The following is a 22,710-nucleotide window of genomic DNA, read 5'->3' as shown; positions in this document are numbered from 1 at the left end:
GTAAGCTATTTTGAGGTTTAATAAAAAAGAATTTATGTTGTGATTTCAATTTAGCACATCTACCTTCCTTAATTTTAGACAAAACATTTACCATACTACTCCTATGAAATTAGTGTACGTACAATTGTGTTACTTCATCTCTTGAGTAATAGATACATACAATAATTTTGTACTCAATTTTAGTATTAAAATACAGACAAGTTGAATGTCCGGGGTATCATACATGACATTATGCTTAATTATAATGTATGATTGCCAATTTGGGAATATAAGTTAAATATAGTAAGCATAACCTATAATTTTCATATGAATGGCAAGGCATTGGAAGATCACTAAATTTAGACAGAAAGGGACAACTCGTACAGCAAACATAACCTATAATTTCAACATATCTAAATATCCATGTGGTGCAATTGAAAATTATTGAATCGTGCATAAATGAATGTACAAGAATTTTGCAATATTTAATCAAAATAAAGGCAGGTATTACACATATGAACAACGTAATTTTCACACCATAAATAATATTATATCTTAACTCGCAAGTAAATTATGTCTGAAGTGTCTCATAATCATTGTTTTAAATTTTATTAATGGAATTACACTACACTTTAGAGAAACATATGTTACTGTTTATGCATTCCAACTAATTTATATGGTTGAAACGCCCCCCTTCGTGATCAGGTTAAGCGAGTTACATGATCTGCCTTACGGCCTGTATTAGATCACGATGGCTGTGGCACAGTTTATTGTTCCTAGTACTCACAGCGCTCCAAGCGGCTAGCAACTATCGCGAGATTTGCAAAAAATCATCCCAAGCTTCATGACTGTATATAGTAGACTGTGATTATATTCGTAAATGAGAAAAGTGAAATAAACGACTATCACCACGTTTCTTAACAAACGAAAATTAGTTTAAATATGCTTTTCCATTAAATTGGAGCTACACGACCCAGGACTGTTCCCTTGTCAGGTAAGGTCGACTTACACCTTGCATGGACAGAATTTAAAAAATGTTATTGTTGGTGAAAATATTCTTCTGCTAAGTTCATTATTACGAGTAAATTGCCCTTTGTTAATTTTCCCATATGGATTTATGTTTTGCACTCCAGGAGAATATATGAATTCAACACTGATATTAATGCTTTTAATCAGTATTAAAGTTATATGTTTCTATGAGTTCCATCACATAATCATGCATTTTCTTTAAACAGAGATTATGAATGAGGCGATTAGGAATAAGAAGAAACCAGGGCAGGGAATGGAATGGCGCGTGCTGGTGGTGGATCAGCTGGCCATGAGGATGGTATCAGCCTGCTGCAAGATGCATGATATTTCGGCAGAAGGCATTACTAGTGAGTTTTTATCATAATTATCGCAAAACTGATGTCAAAGCTCCTGCACTGCATGCTCACACAACATTTCCTTAAGAGTGATGACTGTACTTCATCTTGATGGATTTGTACTGCTTGTAGTAAGAGCACGTAATAAAGTCACTTTGACATACCTGCTCAAGGGCATAATAATGAAAATGTGGGAAGTTAGTCATATTGAAATTAATCATTTAATAGGAAGGATGATAATAAGATATCTAAATTTTGTTTCCACCCAGTTGTTGAGGACATACACAAGAAAAGAGAGCCTCTTTCAACAATGGAATCAGTGTACCTCATCACTCCAAGTGAGAGCTCAGTTCAGGCACTGATGGCAGATTTTTCAAACTCCAACCGCACTATGTACAAGGCAGCCCATGTCTACTTCACTGAAGGTAAGACGAAAATTGAATTGTTCATTCTGCATGGTTGTATTATTATTTTTTAATGAGAGTTACACTGAAACCACTAGACAAATACGGTATGCAATAAAAGTTTAAAACAATATTACAATAAAATCCCTTGTAATCAGCACCCAAATAACCAGCAATACCAAAACAACGACACTTTTGGCTGGGTCAAACAAAAAATTGAATTTGCCACATTGCCACAACCTGGGCCATCAGTTTTGCCAAATTACGAAGTTCGCACGAATTTTCATTTTCAGTGAGTATTTGAACCTAAAATTATGTATAATTTGTGTTGTGTTAATGTGTTTTAATAAAGAAAATCCTGCTATACTGAAGAATTACCACGGTAGCTTTGAACTGTGCCATTACGTTTACCACCAAATTTAACTACATACACAATGTTGCCAACATAACATGATTTTTTTTTATGTGGTGTCGTAAGAAGGAGAAATTTATTTCTTTTTCTCTCTACCTCCTTTGTTCTGAACATTACTGAGAGATAGCACCACTGTTACTCTCATCTATTGCAATGATTTTTCCCTGGACCACCAATTTGCTTAGACGACATTTCTACATAGAAGATTAAGACAGATCTTACAAATGATCTCCACTTACTAACAGTATGGTCATCAAAATTGTGTGTCCATTTTATCTCGAACTAAAATCTCTCTCGCTTTTTTGTTTTGTTTCATCACGGCCAAATGGATATATCTTTTCGTTATCGATGTTTCTAGTTGGTCATGGCCTTATGACAGTTTTTGTTTCGTAATATTGATAGACAGTAACATAATTAAAGCGGTGAATAATTTCATGGCCCCTAAAAGTTTTTTTTTTTTTCTTCGTAAAAGGCTAGGTATTTTGTCTCTCGGCCACAAATAAAACTGCAACGCGGTCATAATTGCGTACTTAATGCTTTAGTGAACATTAACCGGAAATTTACTTTCCATTATTTAAATGATATTCCATGAAACACCTTTTTCCTCTTTATTTCGTTGCCATAACCTACTTTAAGATCTTACTACATAAGCATTTTCTTTTAGTGCATTCAAAACATCGTCGTGGTACTGCATAAATCTTGCACTTGACTAATAGAGTGATTTATTTAAGAATATAGTCGCGAATTTTACTACCACCATTTCGATTGTCTTCTGTTTGACACGGCTCGGTACGGCCCGGTGACTAGTGGCCAGTGAGTAACGTCGACTATCGATATTCATCTGCCGTGGGTATTATCCAGTTGTTCCGAAAATCCTCAGAGTTTTTATGTTTATTTAATTATGTTCGGACCATCAGTGTTGTCACAATCATTAGGAAGCTCGCACGAACTTCAATTTTCAGTGAATATTCGAACCTGGAATCAGTGTATTGTGTGATGTGTTTTCATAAGGAAAATCCAACACAGTTGTTATGTTTATTCAATTATGAGCAAGTGACAGAGAAATAAGCTTCACATGGCTGCAGTTTCAACATTTGGCACCATGAAATACGAACTTTTTTTTTTTTGTTTATACCAATATTTATTCAATTATCCAGCAAAATCTCGTATCCGGAACTAGCCTGGTCCATTTGGTGCCAGATAAGAGGGTTTTTACTCTATATAGAACGTTCAGGAAACTGTTGAAACTTTTTTCAAAGGCATATTGGTTCCGTTAAGTTCAATGTTAATTGAAAAATGAGTTCTATTCAGTCAATACTTAACATAAACACAATAAAACATGTTATAATAACATTTACACAGATTTAAAAACAAACGTTTTCGCCAATTTTGATTGGCATATTCAGGTCGTGTAGGTCGAATGGAACATGTTATAAAAAGTGAACACTTGGTATATGACGTTAAAAACCAAAGTTACAACTGTAATATCACTTAAAAACAGAGAATAGAATATAGCAAAAAGCCTCCACGATGTGTGTAGAATCACTGTGTTGAAAGAGGCGTGTGTGAACCAAGGGAACAGCAAAACTCTTCTGTCATTGCAGATACAGTTTTCAGTTTTCGTAGCATCTTCAAATCTATCTTGAAAACTGTATCTGCAATGACAGAAGAGTTTTGCTGTTTCCTTGGTTCACACACGCCTCTTTCAACACAGTGATTCTACACACATCGTGGAGGCTTTTTGCTATATTCTATTCTCTGTTTTTAAGTGATATTACAGTTGTAACTTCGGTTTTTAACGTCATATACCAAGTGTTCACTTTTTATAACATGTTCCATTCGACCTACACGACCTGAAGATGCCAATCAAATTGGGGAAAACGTTTGTTTTTAAATCTGTGTAAATGTTATTATAACATGTTTTATTGTGTTTATGTTAAGTATTGACTGAATAGACTCATTTTTCAATTGTTGAAACTTTGTTAAATATAATATCTACATACAAAATAAAAGTACCATTTTATTCACAAAAGAATGGCGTTTATGTTAAATTAAATTACTGGTAATGTAAAATTGAAGTATAATTGACATTTTGTTGTTCAATTGTTAATAACTTCTCTCCCAGTTCTGAGCAGCATTCAGAGGAAAGTTCTGTAAAATTATTCTGGATTTCCTGAATAAATTACCACATCAATCCTTCAATATTTAAAGCTACCACAACCAACTTCTAACAGTTCTTTAAGATCTATTTTTGAACTCCTATCTGCTGCCTGCTTGGAACAGCCAATAGAAACTGAACTCGTCACTTTCATTTTTCGTACCACAAGGCAAGTGGATACAGCATTGCCACATAGATCCTTAGTTCAGTTGTCATCGTAATGTAAACACTACCTTCCATGTGCTTAATTAAAGACATTAGAAGTTGCTTCTTTTGCTGCAACAGCTTTAGATAGGTGATAATAAACTTAGTTAACCCCATAGACAGAAATTGGGAGGATTTATATCTGATGATTGTGAAGGTCAAATATATACCTACATACATAGTGTTCTTCACATGGGCAGGTCTCTCACTGCAAACCCAGCATCCTCCAATCTTTCCTATTTTCTGCCTTCCTCTTAGTCTCTGCATATAATTCATATATATTAATATCATCTATCATCTGATATCTTCTTCTGCTCCAAACTTTTTTCCCGTTCACCATTCCTTCCAGTGCATCCTTCAGTAGGAAGTTTCTTCTCAACCAGTGACCCAACAAATTCCTTTTTCTCTTTCTGATCAGTTTCAGCGTCATTCTTTCTTCACCCACTCTTTCCAACACAACTTCATTTCTTTGTCTGTCCACTTCACACGTTCTATTCTTCTCCATATCCACATTTCAAATGCTTCTATTTGTTTCCCTTCATTTCGTCATAATGTCCATGTTTCTGCCCCATACAATGCCACAGTCCACAGAAAACACTTCACCAATCTCTTCCTTAGTTCTTTTTTCCAGAAGTCCGCAGAAGATGCTCCTTTTTCTATTAAAAGTTCCTTGGCCATTGCTATCCTTATTTTGATTTCCTGGCTGCAGCTCATGTTACTGCTTATAGTACATCCCAAGTATTTGAAGCTGTTCACTTTTTCTACTGCCTCATTTAGAATTCGCAAGTTTACCTACTTTATTTTTCTTGCGACAACCATGATATTCGTCTTGTTTGCATTTATCTCCATCCCATACTGCTCACAGCTGTCATTTAGATCCAGTAGCATATCCCTTAACATCGTCTCCTCTTCCTGCTAACAATGACATATCATCTGCACATCTTATGCGCTTTATTTTTCTTCCTCCTACTTTTACCCCTCCCATGTACTGAAAACAGTTCTTCACCAAATCCTCCAAGTAGATGTTGAATAGGGTAGGTGATAAAGGGCATCCTTGTCATACTCCTCTCCCTATTTCACTTCCATATGACATTTCTTCTCCTATCTTGACTTTGACTTACTGTTTCATCAGTTCATGTCCACATCTATTTTGCAATCAAAAGAATACTCGTAAGCTCTTTTAACTAATGTAAAATTCAAAGTTAACTAATCACAAACGTAACGAACATTTTCATGTGATTTATACAATATTTCGAGGTATATTTCACTTTATAAGATACTTTTACCACACTTAAGATTAGGACAGAGAAAACACAGATTATGAAACTTGTTTCGTGAATGTAAGTTCCAACTCAACTGAGAATTAATACTATGTTTCACAGTATAATGAGGAATAAAATTAATTTTTATGAACTCTGATTTCACAGACAACAATGATCTAAAGTTATAAATCAATTGTTAAAGCAATAAAATGAAATATTGTATGTATTTTCTTTTCATTAGCATGTTAAGGACTGTATAGCAGTAAAAATAAATCAATTTTTCTAAAATTACAAAAAAGTGATGGGTAATAGCAAAATTCTGACTTCATTTTTGGAATCAGCAGATGAAATTCCATAAGAAACAGCAGAAATTGTACATTTAACAAAATCATTGTTGACCAGTTTAGATTAATAAAATATTTATTTACTAGCTGTACCCGTGCGCTCCGCTGCACCCGTTAGAAATAAATATAAAGTAATTACATAATTAAAATAGGACATTTGATCCAGGGAACATTCGTGTTTGATAGAAGGATAAATCGTTTAATATGTTACTTAATTTAAATTGCATCCAAATAATTAAAATGCGATCATTTTGATCCAGAGACACTCATTTGGTGCAATGACAATTCCTTTAACATGTTTCTTAATTTTTATTACATGCAACCATAGTTTAATGAAGATTGACATCATTTAGATTTAATGTGTATATTTTATTTTACTTGTTATAGGTTTCCATTGAATTATGGTAATAACTTAATTTTAACCCTTGTTTTCCACGTATTCAGTAAATGGCGCTTGGCCCACTATGGTTCTGAACCCTTCAAATAACTTAAATTATATTATATAATATTACATATTATATTATATTATATTATATTATATTATATTATATTATATTATATTATATTATATCATATCAGAAGTTACTGTAATAACATTATAGCATTATGTCCATCTAGAGAAACTACACTTTCCAATGGTGAAATAATAATTAATTATACAAATTGATTAATTTAGCTTCCGATATTACTTCATACAAACACTGAAACATTCTCTGTAGGCTATCTTTCATAGCTTTCCTTTGTTGCTGTCCAAGGCTCCTTACAGATGAAGTCATTTGTTTTTTAATTCATTACACGGCCTTAGATGGCAGTTATTTTAATTTTAAAACTCATTTATCTCATTAAATATCAGTCCTATCAAAATTTTTCAAGGAATAAAACTTACCGCAAATTATTTTTAAAGAAACTTTTGTTATGTAATAATGTTCACAAAAATCAATAATAAGCGAGATATTTCGATTTATTTAATTCAGGCCCCCTTATAACCCCCCTTTTAAATAATGTATTTTGAATGCCATATAGCCTAAAATCTAAGTTACAACGAACTTAATTTATATTCCAATTTTCATCGAAATCGGTTCAGCCATTATCGCGTGAAAAGGTAACAAACACACAGACAGACAGACATACAAACAAAAATTTCAAAAAAGCGATTTTCGGTTTCAGGGCGGTTAATTATATATGTTAGGACCAATTATTTTTGGAAAATCGAAAATTACCAGAAAAATTTCGGCTACAGATTTATTATTAGTATAGATCTGTCACTCATTTTTGTTGCTACTTCAAAATGCTAGGGACATTTTGTTTGCTACTGAAAAATAAAAGAAACATACATGCAGCCATGGTCTAAGGAAATATATAAGTCATGCAACGAAAGTGTGATGCTGTAGCCTACTGTATGTATTCTCAATAAATAACATTAGCCACTAGGTAATAGCTTGAAACAAGCAATGTCACATCTAAGATAAATCTATGAAGTTATGCCTGTGGACAGATGGCTTTAGGGCAATTGCCCCACATTACATTCTGTAATTATGACAATCCACTGAAACTGAACAAATTCCTCTCAAAATGCTGATTAATTGCAATCTTAAGTTCGTAAAATTAATTAAAAAAGCATTTATTGACACATTTAGTGCAAAAGGCTGATTGCATGAGATTTGAACGCTCATACAGGACAATGGAAGACTTGAACACTTTCTGTTTCACTTAAAGAACTCGTTCTAAATCAAGTTTTCACGTGCTCATTTATGTTAAAGCAATACAGGACAGGAAAGGGAAGCACATTAGACAGATGTAAGCTAAGCTTGTTCTTTTTAAATGTCATTGTCAGTGTAATGACGTGTAAGTGATAATTGCGCTCTAAAATTAGTCACCCTGAAGTTGTTATCATTGAGCACTCAAAACAATAGTGATGTATAGTCTGAGTCATCGATACAAAGGAATGTGGACAGTATCAGGAATGTACATTGATATCTGGTTAACGTAAGTTGAGATTGACATCACTAATAGAGAAGTACAGACAGCATTGTTGATATATATGCTCACTGACCTTGTGTGTTCTTATGACTGGCAACTGTTTCATTGAGTCGAACATTATTAGGCCTATACATATTTGTTTTAACAGCTGTCTATAAACTTTGGCGTCTGTATTCTTAACTGCCTAAAAATTACCAATGTAATATTACGTTATATTGTTATGAATCTGTACTTTAACGACAAGAAGTTTGATGCTATATCCAATTAGGATATTACAGGGAGATTTATGTTTATAGTGGCCGGGTAGCTCAGTTGGTAGAGCAGCTAGCTATGGACTGGAAGGTCCGGGGTTCGGTCCAAGGTGGTGACAGGATTTTTTCTCGTTGCCAAACTTTCAGAACGGCCCCGAGGTTCACTCAGCCTCCTATAAAATTGAGTACCGGGTCTTTCCCGGGGGTGAAAGGCGGTCAGAGCGTGGTGCCGACCACACCACCTCATTCTAGTGCCGAGGTCATGGAAAGTATGGGGCTCTACCTCCATGCCCCCCCAAGTGCCTTCATGGCATGTTACGGGGATACCTTTACCTTTATGTTTATAAAGGAATCTTGTATCATTTGCAATATTGTTGTGTATTTCTTGGGATTCTTATTTGTGGTTATTGAACAATGACTGATATCTAGTTACCTATCTAATAAAAATATTTTATTAATTTTCTTTCCCCATTCTTAACTGTCAGTGATATCTGTATATATAATCTTCAGATATTATGTCTGCAACACGAGCAACACATTAAGAGTTAACTATATTTATTCATTCCAATGACAGGGATTTAACTACTGTCCGTTACTCAGGAGAAGACGAGCGGAAAGAATGTGACCTTCTTGACTATCGCTGTTGATTATTATAAACATCGCTCAGATAAGCATCCCAGTAGCCAGGTTATTACTGTGCAGGAAACATGAATAACAATGCGTATGGAAATTAAAGCTAAGTTGAACAGAAGGAGACCTAATGTTTCCGCTTACTACAGTACAAATATTGCGCGTGTTGTCGTACGTTATCTGTTCACATCCCTTCCTCCTCAGTCCGCTCTCGTCTTCTCCTGAGTCACCGACAGTACATGTTATTATCCAGATGGCTTCTGGCTTCCCAGTAGCATCTACTAGCGCTGTCTTCTTTCATTGCAGAAGAGCATACATATTGGTGGTTTTTGTCCATTACTTCATTTCGTTAAGCTTTAACTAAAATATGGCATTATACGATTCAACTGTCTTCAAATATGGTGGGATCATAGCTTCTCTATTCTATCTTGTTGGTCAAAAATTAGAAACCAGATTTGATGTCTTAGATTCTATTTGGAACAGCCCTAGTTTTGTAGAATTTTAATGAAGTATTTTTCTTTTATTTTTAAGGGCAGTTCAATTATTTCACTCGTTATTGAATTTTTAACTTCCAGAGCTGTTGTCTGAGTTTTCCTGTAATTGTGGTGGAAGTTGTTTAATTATTTTATGCTCTGATCAGTCCATAGCAACTACCAAACAGATTACAGGATAATTAATGCGTTCAGCAGTGAAATGCGTGAAAATAAGAATTGAAATGTTTTCTGGCGAAGAAAAATCATGTGAATATCAAATATGCACTTACTCCTCTCTGTAGTTAAGGCAGCAGCTTGCTTACTGGATGAGCATAGCTGAAAACGATGTTTTTCATTTTCTCATAACTTTCAGAGTCCACATAGTTCCCTACTAAATTGAGTGCAGAATATTTCTGGAGTGAGTTGACGCAGATGCTGACTGCCTACGTCATATTCTATTGTCATAGTCCAGAAAGTGTGGAAAATCTATCTCCTTGCTTCCTGTATGCCTCGGTAGACATTTTATCTTTATTCCAGCTTGCTGTTATTTCCTCGTTACTGTGTTTCTTCCCTCCCTCCCTCTCTTTCTGTCTCCTTTCCTTCCTCCTCTCTCTTCCTCAGTCATATGATAACATTCAGTTCACGAAAATTTGTTTTAAATTGAGAGAAAACATGGGTAATTTATTGAAGGGAGGATCAGACTATATCCATTGCTGAGAAATACAGAACATGCGAGATTTCGAGAATTACATATACCTTCATTTACATGCGAAGAAATGAGGTAGAAAAAGATGTCCTATTCTTTGGGGGCGCAGTCAAGTGAATATCCGCCATCATTATCAATCATCATAGTAGCCAGGTGGTGTGTTAACTTCAACTTTGTACAATTTTTATCTAGCCTTCTAGTTATTCGCTAATATGTTTTCGCGGGATATCAGCCGAGTTAAGATTTTGGAATGCTCCAAGCTTTCGACTGCTATCTCTGCAGCCATCTTCAGGGAAGTGATGTCCGAACAGAAAGTCGAAAGTTTATATAGATGTTAGGCTGTCTCAGGTGAAACGGGATTGGTTGGCGGTACATTAAAATAATATATAAATAAATATATATGATATTTGTAAATCACTTCGTAATTTAAGACGGCGCTTATTCCATCGGATCCCGGCCAACTAGTCACTCATAATGAGTGCACCTCAGCACATGTGTGGACTTTGGTCCTACGTTCATAGACATCTATGACATAGTGCAGAGGGCGGCCACTAGAGGGAACCCAAGAGTTGGAGCTTAATCTGAGACAATTCTGTCCGACGCCGGGGTGCTATCCGGTGTGGCTTAGTGGATAAAGCATCAGCATGTAGAGCTGAAAACCTGGGTTCAAATCCCGGCGCCGGAGGGAATTTTTCTCCGTTCCATTACTCTTTCATCGTATGATGACGCAGAATATCTGCATGGAAATATCATATGTACTTCGGTACATTAAAATAATATAAATAATATATATCCTAACCTCTTGTTATTGATACAGAATTTTCTTCTGACTCTGGGTCTTTTTCTAAAAATGGTGTTCTTTTAATCAGTGTATACACACATGTCAAACACTGTAGCAGTCTTTAGTTGTATTTTGCACGTCGCAATTCCTACGAAAGCTAACTTTTTTTATGTTGATATTTCACTAGGAAGTTCACTGAAGTTGATAACTAACTGTTGATTATTAAAAGTTACAGCTATTTGCCATGCCTGCTATAGCAGCATGAAGATGGATCCTTGCTAAATATTTGTTATTTTACAGCATGTCCTGATGAGATATTTAACCAGCTGTGTCGATCCACTGCGGCCAAGTTTATTAAAACATTGAAGGAAATTAACATTGCCTTTATAGCATATGAGGAACAGGTAAAAATGTGTTTTGCTAATAAAAGAAAAATACATGGGTTGTAACATGGTGATCCATCTAACATTACAGCTTACAACTTCCTCCTGGCTCATGCAATATTGTATCACATTTGCAAAATATAATGCTAACACTTCTTCTTATGGATTGCCAGATGTCTTTTGTGTTAAACCCATTGAGTTGAGAATTCTTAGTGACAGTCAAGTACATTTGACTAATTTTGTATAATAGTAAGCTCTATAGTAGCAAAATTTAAGCTATTATTTGTATATATTTTTTTTTTATTAAACAAAGTTATGAGCAAGTATTGTCATGAAAAATTTTATCTGTGTATAAATGTGTCTATGTGCATGCGCACAGGTATGCGTCTATATACAGTTTCAATGAATAAATATTATGTGACAAATCCAAAAGTTAATTTGACTTCTGTAAATGTTATTTTCACTCATAAGACGAAAATTCATACAAAATACGAGGCGTGTTCTTAAAGTAAGTTCCAAAAGGGTGTAGTAAGCAAACAGTAAACCATTTTTGTTGCATTGTATTCTCCACACTTCAATTACTTCTCAACATAATCTCCACCATTATTGAGGCATTTATCGAGTCTTGGCACAAGTCTTTCTAACCCCTCATTGTAGAATTGCGATGCAAACCACTCCCGCACTGCTGTTTTCACTTCATCGTCGCCCTCAAAACGTTGACCACTGAGGAACTTCTTGAGGTGCAGGAAGAGATGAAAGTCACTCGGAGCAAAATCCGTGCTGTAGGGGGGGGGATGGTCAATTTGTTCCCAGCCAAATTTCGAGATGAGATTTTTGGTGTCACGAGCTGTGTGTGGCCGAGCGTTGTCATGAAGCAACACAACTCCGTCGGTCAGCATCCCACGTCTCTTGTTCTGAATTGTGCGACGGAGCTTCTTCAAGGTCAGACAATAGGTTTCTCTATTAATGGTTTCACCCCAAGGTAAGAATTCGACGCATAGGACTCCTTTTTTGTCCCAAAAACAGTGCATATGATCTTGCGTGTTGACATGGTTTGTTTGAATTTCTTTTTCCTTGGTGATGTAGTGTGCCTCCATTCCATGGACTGCTGCTTCAATTCAGGTGTCATGTGAGACACCCAAGTCTCGTCACTGTCACGATATGGTCAAGAAACTCATCGCCTTGCTCACTGTAACGTGTGAGAAAGCTCAATGCACTGGAAGGTCGTTTGGTTTTGTGTTCCTCGTGAGCATCTTAGGTACCCATCATGAGCACAATTTTCGATATCTTAATCGATGTCACAATTTTGTAGAGAACACTCCGCGAAATTTGTGGAAAATTCAAGGAAAGCGAAGAAATTGTGAACCTCCTGTCCTCATGAATTTTTTCATCGACAGCACGCACCAAATCATCATTGATCAAAGATGGCCGACCGGTACGCTGCTCGTCATGCATAGAGATGCGGCCCTCGTTGAACTTCCTAACCCATCTCCTGACCATTCCATCACTAATGGCATCATCAACATTCACCTCACAAAGTTGACGATGAATGTCAGCTGGTTTGATGTTTCTCGCATTCAAGAAACGGATAACAGACCGCATCTCACAGTCGGCGGGGTGCTCGATCACTTTAAACATTTCAACTGATCACAACTAACCCCACACACGGACTGAAGCTCTGAAACTGCAGGCACAGCTTGCCTGAGGACTGAAGAAGAAAACACGCATGCGCAGAATGATTGCAGTGATGCGAATTGAAAACAGAACTTACTTTAAGAACACGCCTCGTATTCAAGTGCAAACATTTCACGGTTATCATCAAGTTTGTTTTACATAAATAACTTTCAAAAGCAGTATGTATGTCATTAGAATTAAAAGAAAAGTATATCTCTTTGTTATGTAATACAGTGTGTATATACAGTTCAAGTTCATGGGACTTTTGCAATCTTAAATTTTATGTCGCATTATTGGCTTGTAGGCACTACTGCTCTCATTATCTTCAATAAGTATTTCAAATGATCTTGACACTCGCTGGTTTCCTTCAATTATCCATACCTTTATGATGACAATGATGATATTAACTTTGGTGTATATTGTGCTGTCATATGAATCGCAGAATTAGATTAATGGGAGGATCAAAGACATCTGGTATCCACCTTTGTTCTGAGTTTTATTTCAGTGCATTTGTGTGCAGTGTACTATCTGTGACATTCAAGTGCAATGTGCTAGTTCTGTAGTGTGAGTCCACATGGTGTGGTGCTTTTGTTTCGTTATTGGTGGGGGATTATTTTCCATTTGATCTGATAAAAGAATTTCTCTTACATATTTATTCTGCTTTATTTTTAATTTAACAGAAATTAGAAAATCATTAATTTAAGTGAAGCAAGAAAATCGAAACGAAAATCGGCCTGGGTAGCATAGTCGGTATAGTGCTGGTCTTCTGAGCTCGAGGTTGCGAGTTCGATCCCTGCCCAGGTCGATGGAATTTAAGTGTGCTTAAATGCGACAGGCTCATGTCAGTAGATTTACTGGCATGTAAAAGAACTCCTGCGGGACAAAATTCTGTCACACCGGCAATGTTGATATAACCTCTGCAGTTGCGAGTGTTGTTAAGGGAAGAGGGTGGTATTTATTGGTGAAAAATGAGTAAATAAAAAAAAAAATTCTTTAAAATACCCTGTGATATGTGCGGAATGCATAGCATAATATTTTGTGGGTATTTGTGCCCTTATCGGATGTTGAGTCGCCATTTTTAAATTTCCTGCATTATGGATTTTTAAATCACTCGCCCACTTTTATTGTTTCTGGTAAATTAAATTTAAAAAAAAATTCTTTAAAATACCCTTTGATATGTGTGGAATGCATTGCATAACATTTTGTGGGTAGTTGTGCCCTTATCGAATGTTGAGACGTCATTTTTAAACTTCTTGCTCTATGAATTTTTAAGTCACACACCTGCTTTTATCGGTTTCCAGTAACTTCATTTTTTTTGCTACGTTGCCAGACAAAATGGATATAATTTCTGAACTATTAAAGATATGTGCATGAAATTTAGAACAAACATTCTTTAGACTATTAGGAAACTTTTCTCTGTAACAGAATTTTATTAATAGATTTCATTTTAAAAATACGTCCGTTTGTTTGCAAGAAAGGAAATCAGAAAATTGTTATTAAATTTTAATTGTTTATTTTACAAACATAGGGACTAATATCTTAGAATTTATAAAACAGTTATATTATGGTTGTTCTGTATGGTTGTGAAACTTGGACTCTCACTCTGAGAGAGGAACATAGGTTAAGGGTGTTTGAGAATAAGGTGCTTAGGAAAATATTTGGGGCTAAGCGGGATGAAGTTACAGGAGAATGGAGAAAGTTACACAACGCAGAACTGCATGCATTGTATTCTTCACCTGACATAATTAGGAACATTAAATCCAGACGTTTGAAATGGGCAGGGCATGTAGCACGTATGGGCGAATCCAGAAATGCATATAGAGTGTTAGTTGGGAGACCGGGGGGAAAAAGACCTTTGGGGAGGCCGAGACTTAGATGGGAGGATAATATTAAAATGGATTTGAGGGAGGTGGGATATGATGATAGAGACTGGATTAATCTTGCACAGGATAGGGACCAATGGCAGGCTTATGTGAGGGCGGCAATGAACCTTCGGTTTCCTTAAAAGCCATTTGTAAGTAAGTAAGGGACTAATATCAAAATTCTGTTACAGACAGTTTGTAGAACATGCTTTTGCAAATACATTGCAAAAAACTGTTTCAATCTATCTTTAAAAACAGTTTAGGTATATCGGTTTTAGTACAATCCTGCATTGGGTATATTTTTTTTCAAATTTGGGCCCCCAAATATTTTTTTTTTTTTTCAAAATATTTTTATTTGGTTGAGTTGCCACAGCTATGAGCTCTCTACATACAAAAAAATTAATATTTTACACCAAATAGGAAAAAAGTTTAAAAAATACCATCCTCTCCCCTTGAATAAACCATATTTTCATATATTCGAAACAAAAGAAGGAGAATAAATGCATTATTTTTCTTGTCATGATCTCCAAATATCTCGAGCACTTCATCACAGATGAACTTGTGAGGAGATATTCCTGGCAATAGAATGATTGTAGTGTCGTATAATTTGAAATTTACATTAGAATCAATTAGATTGATATTGATTCTGTTTGTGATTGTGCCTTGTAATTACTAAAACTAGCACTAACATTTCTTCTTGCTTTGCAACTGGACTAAGCATGTGAATGTGTTTACTAATACTGACTAAACTTGTAGGGCTTATCTGTTGAGCCAGCTTCATAATATTTAGGGAACATTTTGTGTCATATTCACCCAAAATTACAGACTTCCACCATTACATGTGTGCTAAAATACTGACTCAAATTGAGGTTAATACGAAATTGTTCTGCATAATAGAAGCTTCTTTTAGATTTTGAATTACATTTGGCTAAAGAATATAGCCTTACGTATATTAATCTGTAGGATATTTGTATACCACCTACTACTTGACTATGATGGCCAGTTGCACGTCTTCTGCAAGTATTTATATCAGGCTCGCTAAAGAGGTGCTCTCAGAGTGATTTGTTTCTCCTTTTCCCACTCCTCTGCAGCGACTTTGCATGTGGAGAAAGGGAGTGGTCGTGTGGTCGGTCCGTCAAAATCAAAACAAATCCAAGTCAGTGAAGGCGTATCAGTATGAGCGCATGAAGTAAGTCACCATTATTTCACAGTGAGTGGGAAGAAAAAAAAAAAAAATATATATATATATATATATATTTTTGTGCCAGACGACCAAAAACTCGCAGTTTAATTTGTTGAACAGTAATTGCTTACACATCTCACATTAACATCAGGAGACATTTTCGGAACACGCACGCGCAAATATATGGGGAAGATATAACTAAAGATGTGATAAGAAATATTTATTTTATTTATTTATTTTTCATATTCGGAATATTATGATAAGAACTTTCTTGTGTTAAACATACTAAACAAATACAACAACAAACACGCAGACAACATCATATATTGGCACAGATACGTAGATGACATACTAATACTATACAAAGGAAACAAAAGACAGATCCAAAATCTGCATCAACACATAAACAAAATACCTCAAAAGCTACACTACACATTAGAAATTGAAAACAACAAATCCATAAATTTTCTAGACATCACAATAACAAAAGTAGACAACAAACACACATTCAAAGTATACAGAAAACCCACAACAACAACAACAACACACATACACAACACATCCAACCACCCCACACAACACAAACAAGCTGCATTCCGAACAATGGTACACAGACTACTCAACATACCAATGAACCAACAGGATTACAACGAAGAGCTAAACACAATCAAATACATAGCACAAGAAAACGGATACAACCCTAACATAATAGACAACATAATACGTAAGACAAAACAAAACCACAAAAAACAGAAGAATACAACACAAACATAAGAACACAAAAAATACATCACACTAACATACGAAAACAAAAACACACATAAAATTGCAACCTCTTTCAAGGAATTAAATGACAACATCGCATACAGAACAAATAACACTCTACAAAAACATCTCAACACACAAACAACACAAACAAACAAATACAACCACACAGGCGTATACAAACTCAAATGTAACACCTGCAACAACTTCTACATAGGACAGACAGGCAGATCATTTCAAACACGTTACAAAGAACACATCACAGCCATAACAAAATTACAAAACACCTCCACATATGCAGAACACATCACAAATGCCAACCACACCTACAGAGACATCAACACAGACATGGAAATACTGCACATCCAACCAAAAAGCCAGAAACTCAACACACTAGAACAATATGAAATATACAGACACACGAAAACACACCCCAACGATATTCTCAACACACAACTCAATTTCTAAACACATACACTCTTTGACTCTACACTACGAACGCACCCACACAGGAAACAAGAGGCGCCAAGACCAACAACTACCAGTTCCGAAGATGACCAAAAATAGGTCGAAACTTGTTAACAAGGTACGTTAAAATTTAACACAAGAAAGTTCTTATCATACATATTCCGAAGTGATACAGTGTTAATAGTTGTGTAATCAAGATGTATTATTTTTCATATTTAAGTTTTCACTAATTACTTTGTTTTCAACTTAGACACAGGGCATAAAGAATTTAAAAAAATTAGTTGTTTCTCTTTAGTGATCCGTAAATTTGTAAATAATGTTTAAGATCAGTTTCATTGAATAACTAATGAACAGTAAAATGTGTCAAGTGTCTGGGAAGAAATAACTAAAGATGTGATAAGAAACAATTATTTAATATATGTATTTTTCATATGTAAGTTTTCACTAATTACTTTGTTTTAAATTGAGCATAAAGAACTTGAAAAAATAGTTTTTTCTCTTTAGTGATATGTAAATTTGTAAATATATATATTTAGTTTAAGATCAGTTTGATTGAATTAATGTTTTACTAGAAATCAATAACTGCTTATGATTTTTTTGTTATAATTAAAACCAATAGCACTTACAGTATAGCTATTTACGTAAGAAATGTCATATACGGTACAAAGCAATGACAAACATGCCGCCACTGAAACCTTACTGACGTAATTTATAGAATGTATTGGTATTCAAAGTTAGCATGGTAGGATGTTATGATCTCGCTCCCAACTGAAGCCGAGTTTACCAGGCCTGATTTATATCATTGTAGAAGTCTTCAGAATGGTTTTTAACAATGCTAGAATACGTTTGTTACCCTGTTTCGAACATCAAAGATACTGCAGTTCCACAGGCCTGTAGAGACGTGTGCTTGGAACAAAACATTTTGAGTGAAAAGTGACCACTCAGAATTTGATATGAAGCTCTTATTTCAAAACAGGATTCTTTTATATACTGCAAATCTATGATACGAGACTACTAATATTACTTTCCTCATGAGAAAATGTTGCCAGATCGTACATTATTGTGTATTATTACATTTTTACTTTTGCATTGTGTGTGGTGTAAAGGAAAAGTATTGTGACATTTTCATGAGTATATGGGCTATTCCATATGAAATTGATAAGTAAAAAACCTCGCATTTTTTTAATACTCTAATTTTTTCCCTATTTATACAAGGTACTGAGGAGAGTGCATTTTCAAAAATATACTATCGAAAGTCAAACGGTTTTCATACTATTGAGCGACAAATTTAGCGTATTTTATAAAAACAAGCCTCTTTCAGCGCTCAGAACTCTGGAACCATTTACTGCAGAACATTGAATGGGAGCTCATTTTGAAGCTGACACTTAGTAGGTTGTGATAAGAAGTAATCCTTATTTTTATTGTATACAGAGAGACAGATAATCTGATTTTACTTACTTTTAGGCTTTTTGTCCATTTGTAAAAATGTAAAAAAAAAAATATTGAGAAAAAACCTTGCATTATTAAGATTCGGCATTGTTTGCTTAGTGGCTCGGCAATAAGTTTCGAGGGTATTAAATAGATTATTTTCACACGCCTAGACTTGAACGGCGCAGTACCCCACACACTGGCCTAGAGCTGAAGATTAGCGAGCATTGGGCGTCATTTTACTCCTGTGTTTATGAAAACTTGTGATAAAGTTAGCCCAGTCATGACTGCTAGACGACACATCACGTGTTTGTCTCCTGGCCTTGCTTGTCTCGACTACCTACAGTCAGCTTGTTAGTTCACGCGCGTACTATTTATTTTCTTTATTTGATATTTTCAATACTTTCTTATCAACGGTGCACCAGTAAAAATTGTGTGTTTATTTGTACTTTCAATGCGGAATCTAACCATATATTTTAAAAATATTTTTTTGTGGGCTAAGGCGTCTTAATGAAGAAAAATCTAAATTTCTCCATTTCCATAAAAAGTAAGAAAAACTGTTTACATGTCAATATAAACTATAATATCTCAGCATCAAAATAAACCATGATTTGATCATTGGGTGAAAGGATTTCGGAGCCACAACAGTTTAAAGTTGCTAATTTTATGAAAATACGATAAATTTAAATATTTTTAATTTAAACACTATGAAGTTCTGATGCCTCAAACTTTGCACAAAGCATTATATCACAGTTGTCAACGGACAGAAAAAGTTTCATTGTATTTAAAAATTGCAAGGTCAATTTTCTCTATATTTCGGGCGATTTGAGTTGGAATAGCCTATATGCATTTTCTCTTCATTGTGTTTTAACCACGTGGTCTAGGCCAAGACATCAGTTTTTGAACTGGTGGTATGGAACACTTCCTGGTTCTAATCTTCATGAGAGAAGAGATTTTCTCATGAAAGTTCGACTGGTTTATGAGACCAGTGCTCATCCAGGGAAGGTACAATAAGTAGCATGACCAGCCTCATGGTCTAGTGGTCAGAGCTTCTGGCTATAGTTCATGAGGTACCGGGTTCGATTCCCGGTTAGAGCACAGGAATTTTTCCTTAAAGGGGATTATTCCTGTGTTCGTCCATGGTCTGGAATTTAGGTTAAGTTTAGATTTAAGACCTCTCCTGGCACTACATTATCATAATCATCCTATCACATCATCGGGGTAATGTAACTCCGCCTTCCAGGCATCCCAACCTCAGAAGTGGGTTACAATTAAGCCACAGCCAGGAGAGAAGACCAGAAATGTCGAAAAGACAACCTGGTGGCATTAGATAAAAAAAAAACAATGAGTAGCATAATCCAGTCTGGCAATCCAACTTCAGTAATTGGGGATCAGCGCACTTACCACACATTACCTTGTACTAGTCACATCTGCCTTTTCTCAGGACTCTTACAAGATATCTGGTAATCTTACTTGAGGATTTTTGTTATGCTCAGCTGAATTTTAACTTGGTAACTTCAGATCCAATGGCAAAGATAGTAGCCTACTCACTACATACACTGTACTTTTTTTTAGAGACTCAGAGTGGTATAAATGTTAAGATGGAACAGATTGGAAATTCTAAGTATTGCAAGTTACATGGTGAATGATTAGAAAATTTAATTTTTTTTACTGTCACCGTGTTTTTTTTTTTTTTTTTTTTTTTTACGAAATTTCTGATTTTTGAAGTGTAGAAACTCAGTATTTGAAGTAGAAAAATGTTGCATTGAATACAATGTCTTTGTGATTACTTTCATTAGTGTTATTTTATTTGTTTATTCTTTCAGCATTACGTTTCTCAGTACTGTAAAACGAGGTGACTTGATAAGCTGGGGGGACTCGATACGTTTTGTAGGTTAATGTTTTGCTATTCTATCAATAGTCTCTAAACACACACCCTCATCTCAAACAGCAGAAATAACTAAAATGCTCTCTCAATTAATATCACTCAATAAAAGAATTGTATTCCAATGGATACCATCCCATTGTGGAATCCTGGGAAACGAGAATGCGGATGCTTTAGCAAAGAAGGGAGCACTGCTACTTACAGACCTGTTACTAAATCTACGTATTACTCTGTGAAAAGATTTATTAAATCTACATACTTAGACTTCAACAAACAAAATTTGATAACACAATCTCAAGAGAAAAAATGAACTCTCTGCATCATAATCTATAGTTAAGTCCCCTAACTGCCCATTGTGCAACTCAAACCAAGAAATGGATTCGGAACACCTCAAAATCTGTGCTTCAGTGGCTGACCATGATAATATCTTTAAAAAATATTGGAGTGCAAGAGGTCAAATGACTTTATTGTCAAACGCCTGGCATTAGAATACAAAAACAACAAAATGTATCAAGTCCCCTCAGTGTAGCAAGTCATCCCGTTTTATACTCTCGGGGACTTGATACATTTTGTAGATTGATGTTGCGTTTTACGGTACTTATAATGTAAAATTATAAAATATTTTAAACTAAATATTTACAAAAAATACCTTTATATTAACATAAGTAGTAGCCATATTATAGTCACAAATGCATTCATTCGTGTCATGCATTAATCTTAAGAATTATGACAAATATACTTAACTGTTAGATGAATGGAGTGTACCACAGTTCGAAGAGTATTCGACATTGATGTCATCCTTATTTAATATGGCGGATTTTACATTTCTGTCTGCTGGAATATATTATTGAAAAATGTTATGTTTTGTGAAATTTGTCAATGATGGACTAAGTTTTGTTACTTATTATTAGTGTCTTATTATGTTAGCGTTTTTTCTTGTTATAATACAGTATATTACCTAAATCTGTGGTGCAGTAACCCATGGATGGCTCAGACCAACCAGCTGACTGCTGGCCTCAGTCCATATGCCTCAGCTGAGGTGAAAGATCATCCAACTAGTACTAAGGATAATGTGTGGTCAGCAGAATGATCTCCCTCAGTCATTATAGCTGGCTACTGCTTGCATTACTAACTTTTAAATTAGCAGTAATAAAACATTATTTAATTATTAGAATTGTGATGCTTCTCTCCTCGTACATAAGAGACAATTTCGCCACACCTAACAGAGGAAAACATGGACTGTGATGTAATGTGCTTCTTATCACTGTATTTTACTTGCATCTGTTTTAATTACACTTCTTCTAACACATGACTTTCAGGTTGAGGCACCAAGAGTTTCACCTGTTACATTTTATCTGTTATTTGTAGTATTTTATATTCTAAGAGCATAAATATCTGTTTTAACAGTATGTCCTGAGGAACTGTTCAATGAATTGTGCAAATCAAATGCAGCTAGAAAGATTAAAACGCTGAAAGAGATCAACATTGCTTTCTTACCATATGAATGTCAGGTTTGTTCTTCGTCATATTACATTAATACATTTTTTTTATGCTTTTGTTTTCAAAATTTGAAGCTGTCCTGTAGGAGTAATGCACGTAGATATTGCATGAATGTTTAAAAAAAGTTGTATTCGTATTATATTATGTTAGATTACTATGAAATGTCATTAAATAGTGGAGTATGTTGCATTATAAGTTACAACATGGTATTGATTATTACCCTACTTGCATAACAAATGTGAAAAAAGGAATAGTGTACTGCATTATTTTAAATAATATGTAAAACAGTAGAGACACCAGATCTTTGTTTTTATGGGTGTTAAAAAAATCTACATTTGTTTCTACCACTTTTTCACTCACATTAATACGATTGTAGCTCAGAATGAAGAATTAATTTTTCTTGTGAAGGAGACAGCTAACATATCAGTGATCTCGCATTTTGATAAAATGTACGAATCATTTAGGTACAACTTAATCTTTTATGTTCCAATATTTGTGAGGTAATTTTTGTCTGCAGAATTTTAGTGAGTATTATTTTGAGCTATTTTAACGAAATCAATTGAGAGAACTGCAAGCTTATGTTTCAAGTTTCACGAAGGTAGATAAATATCGAT

General features: G+C 34.9%; 1 protein-coding gene across 2 annotated transcripts in view; it reads left to right on the top strand.

Moving 5' to 3' along the window:
- The window catches only part of Rop (Syntaxin-binding protein Rop), a 105,704-nt gene that overhangs the window by 15,760 nt on the left and 67,234 nt on the right, over positions 1-22,710 (top strand). Inside the window, exons 2-4 of one of the 2 annotated variants that reach the window (XM_069834136.1) lie at positions 1,215-1,355; positions 1,613-1,768; positions 22,004-22,107. In XM_069834136.1, coding sequence (XP_069690237.1) covers positions 1,215-1,355; positions 1,613-1,768; positions 22,004-22,107 — 401 coding nt within the window. Of the gene's footprint in view, positions 1-1,214; positions 1,356-1,612; positions 1,769-11,248; positions 11,353-22,003; positions 22,108-22,710 lie in introns of both variants that reach the window. The other variant, XM_069834135.1, reaches the window with a different exon arrangement.

This window comes from Periplaneta americana, chromosome 8, assembly GCF_040183065.1.
Source record: "Periplaneta americana isolate PAMFEO1 chromosome 8, P.americana_PAMFEO1_priV1, whole genome shotgun sequence".
In the NCBI taxonomy this organism is placed as follows: Eukaryota; Metazoa; Arthropoda; class Insecta; order Blattodea; family Blattidae; genus Periplaneta; species Periplaneta americana.
The sequence above is the reverse complement of the archived record's forward strand: the minus strand, read 5'-3'. Positions and strand labels throughout refer to the sequence as shown.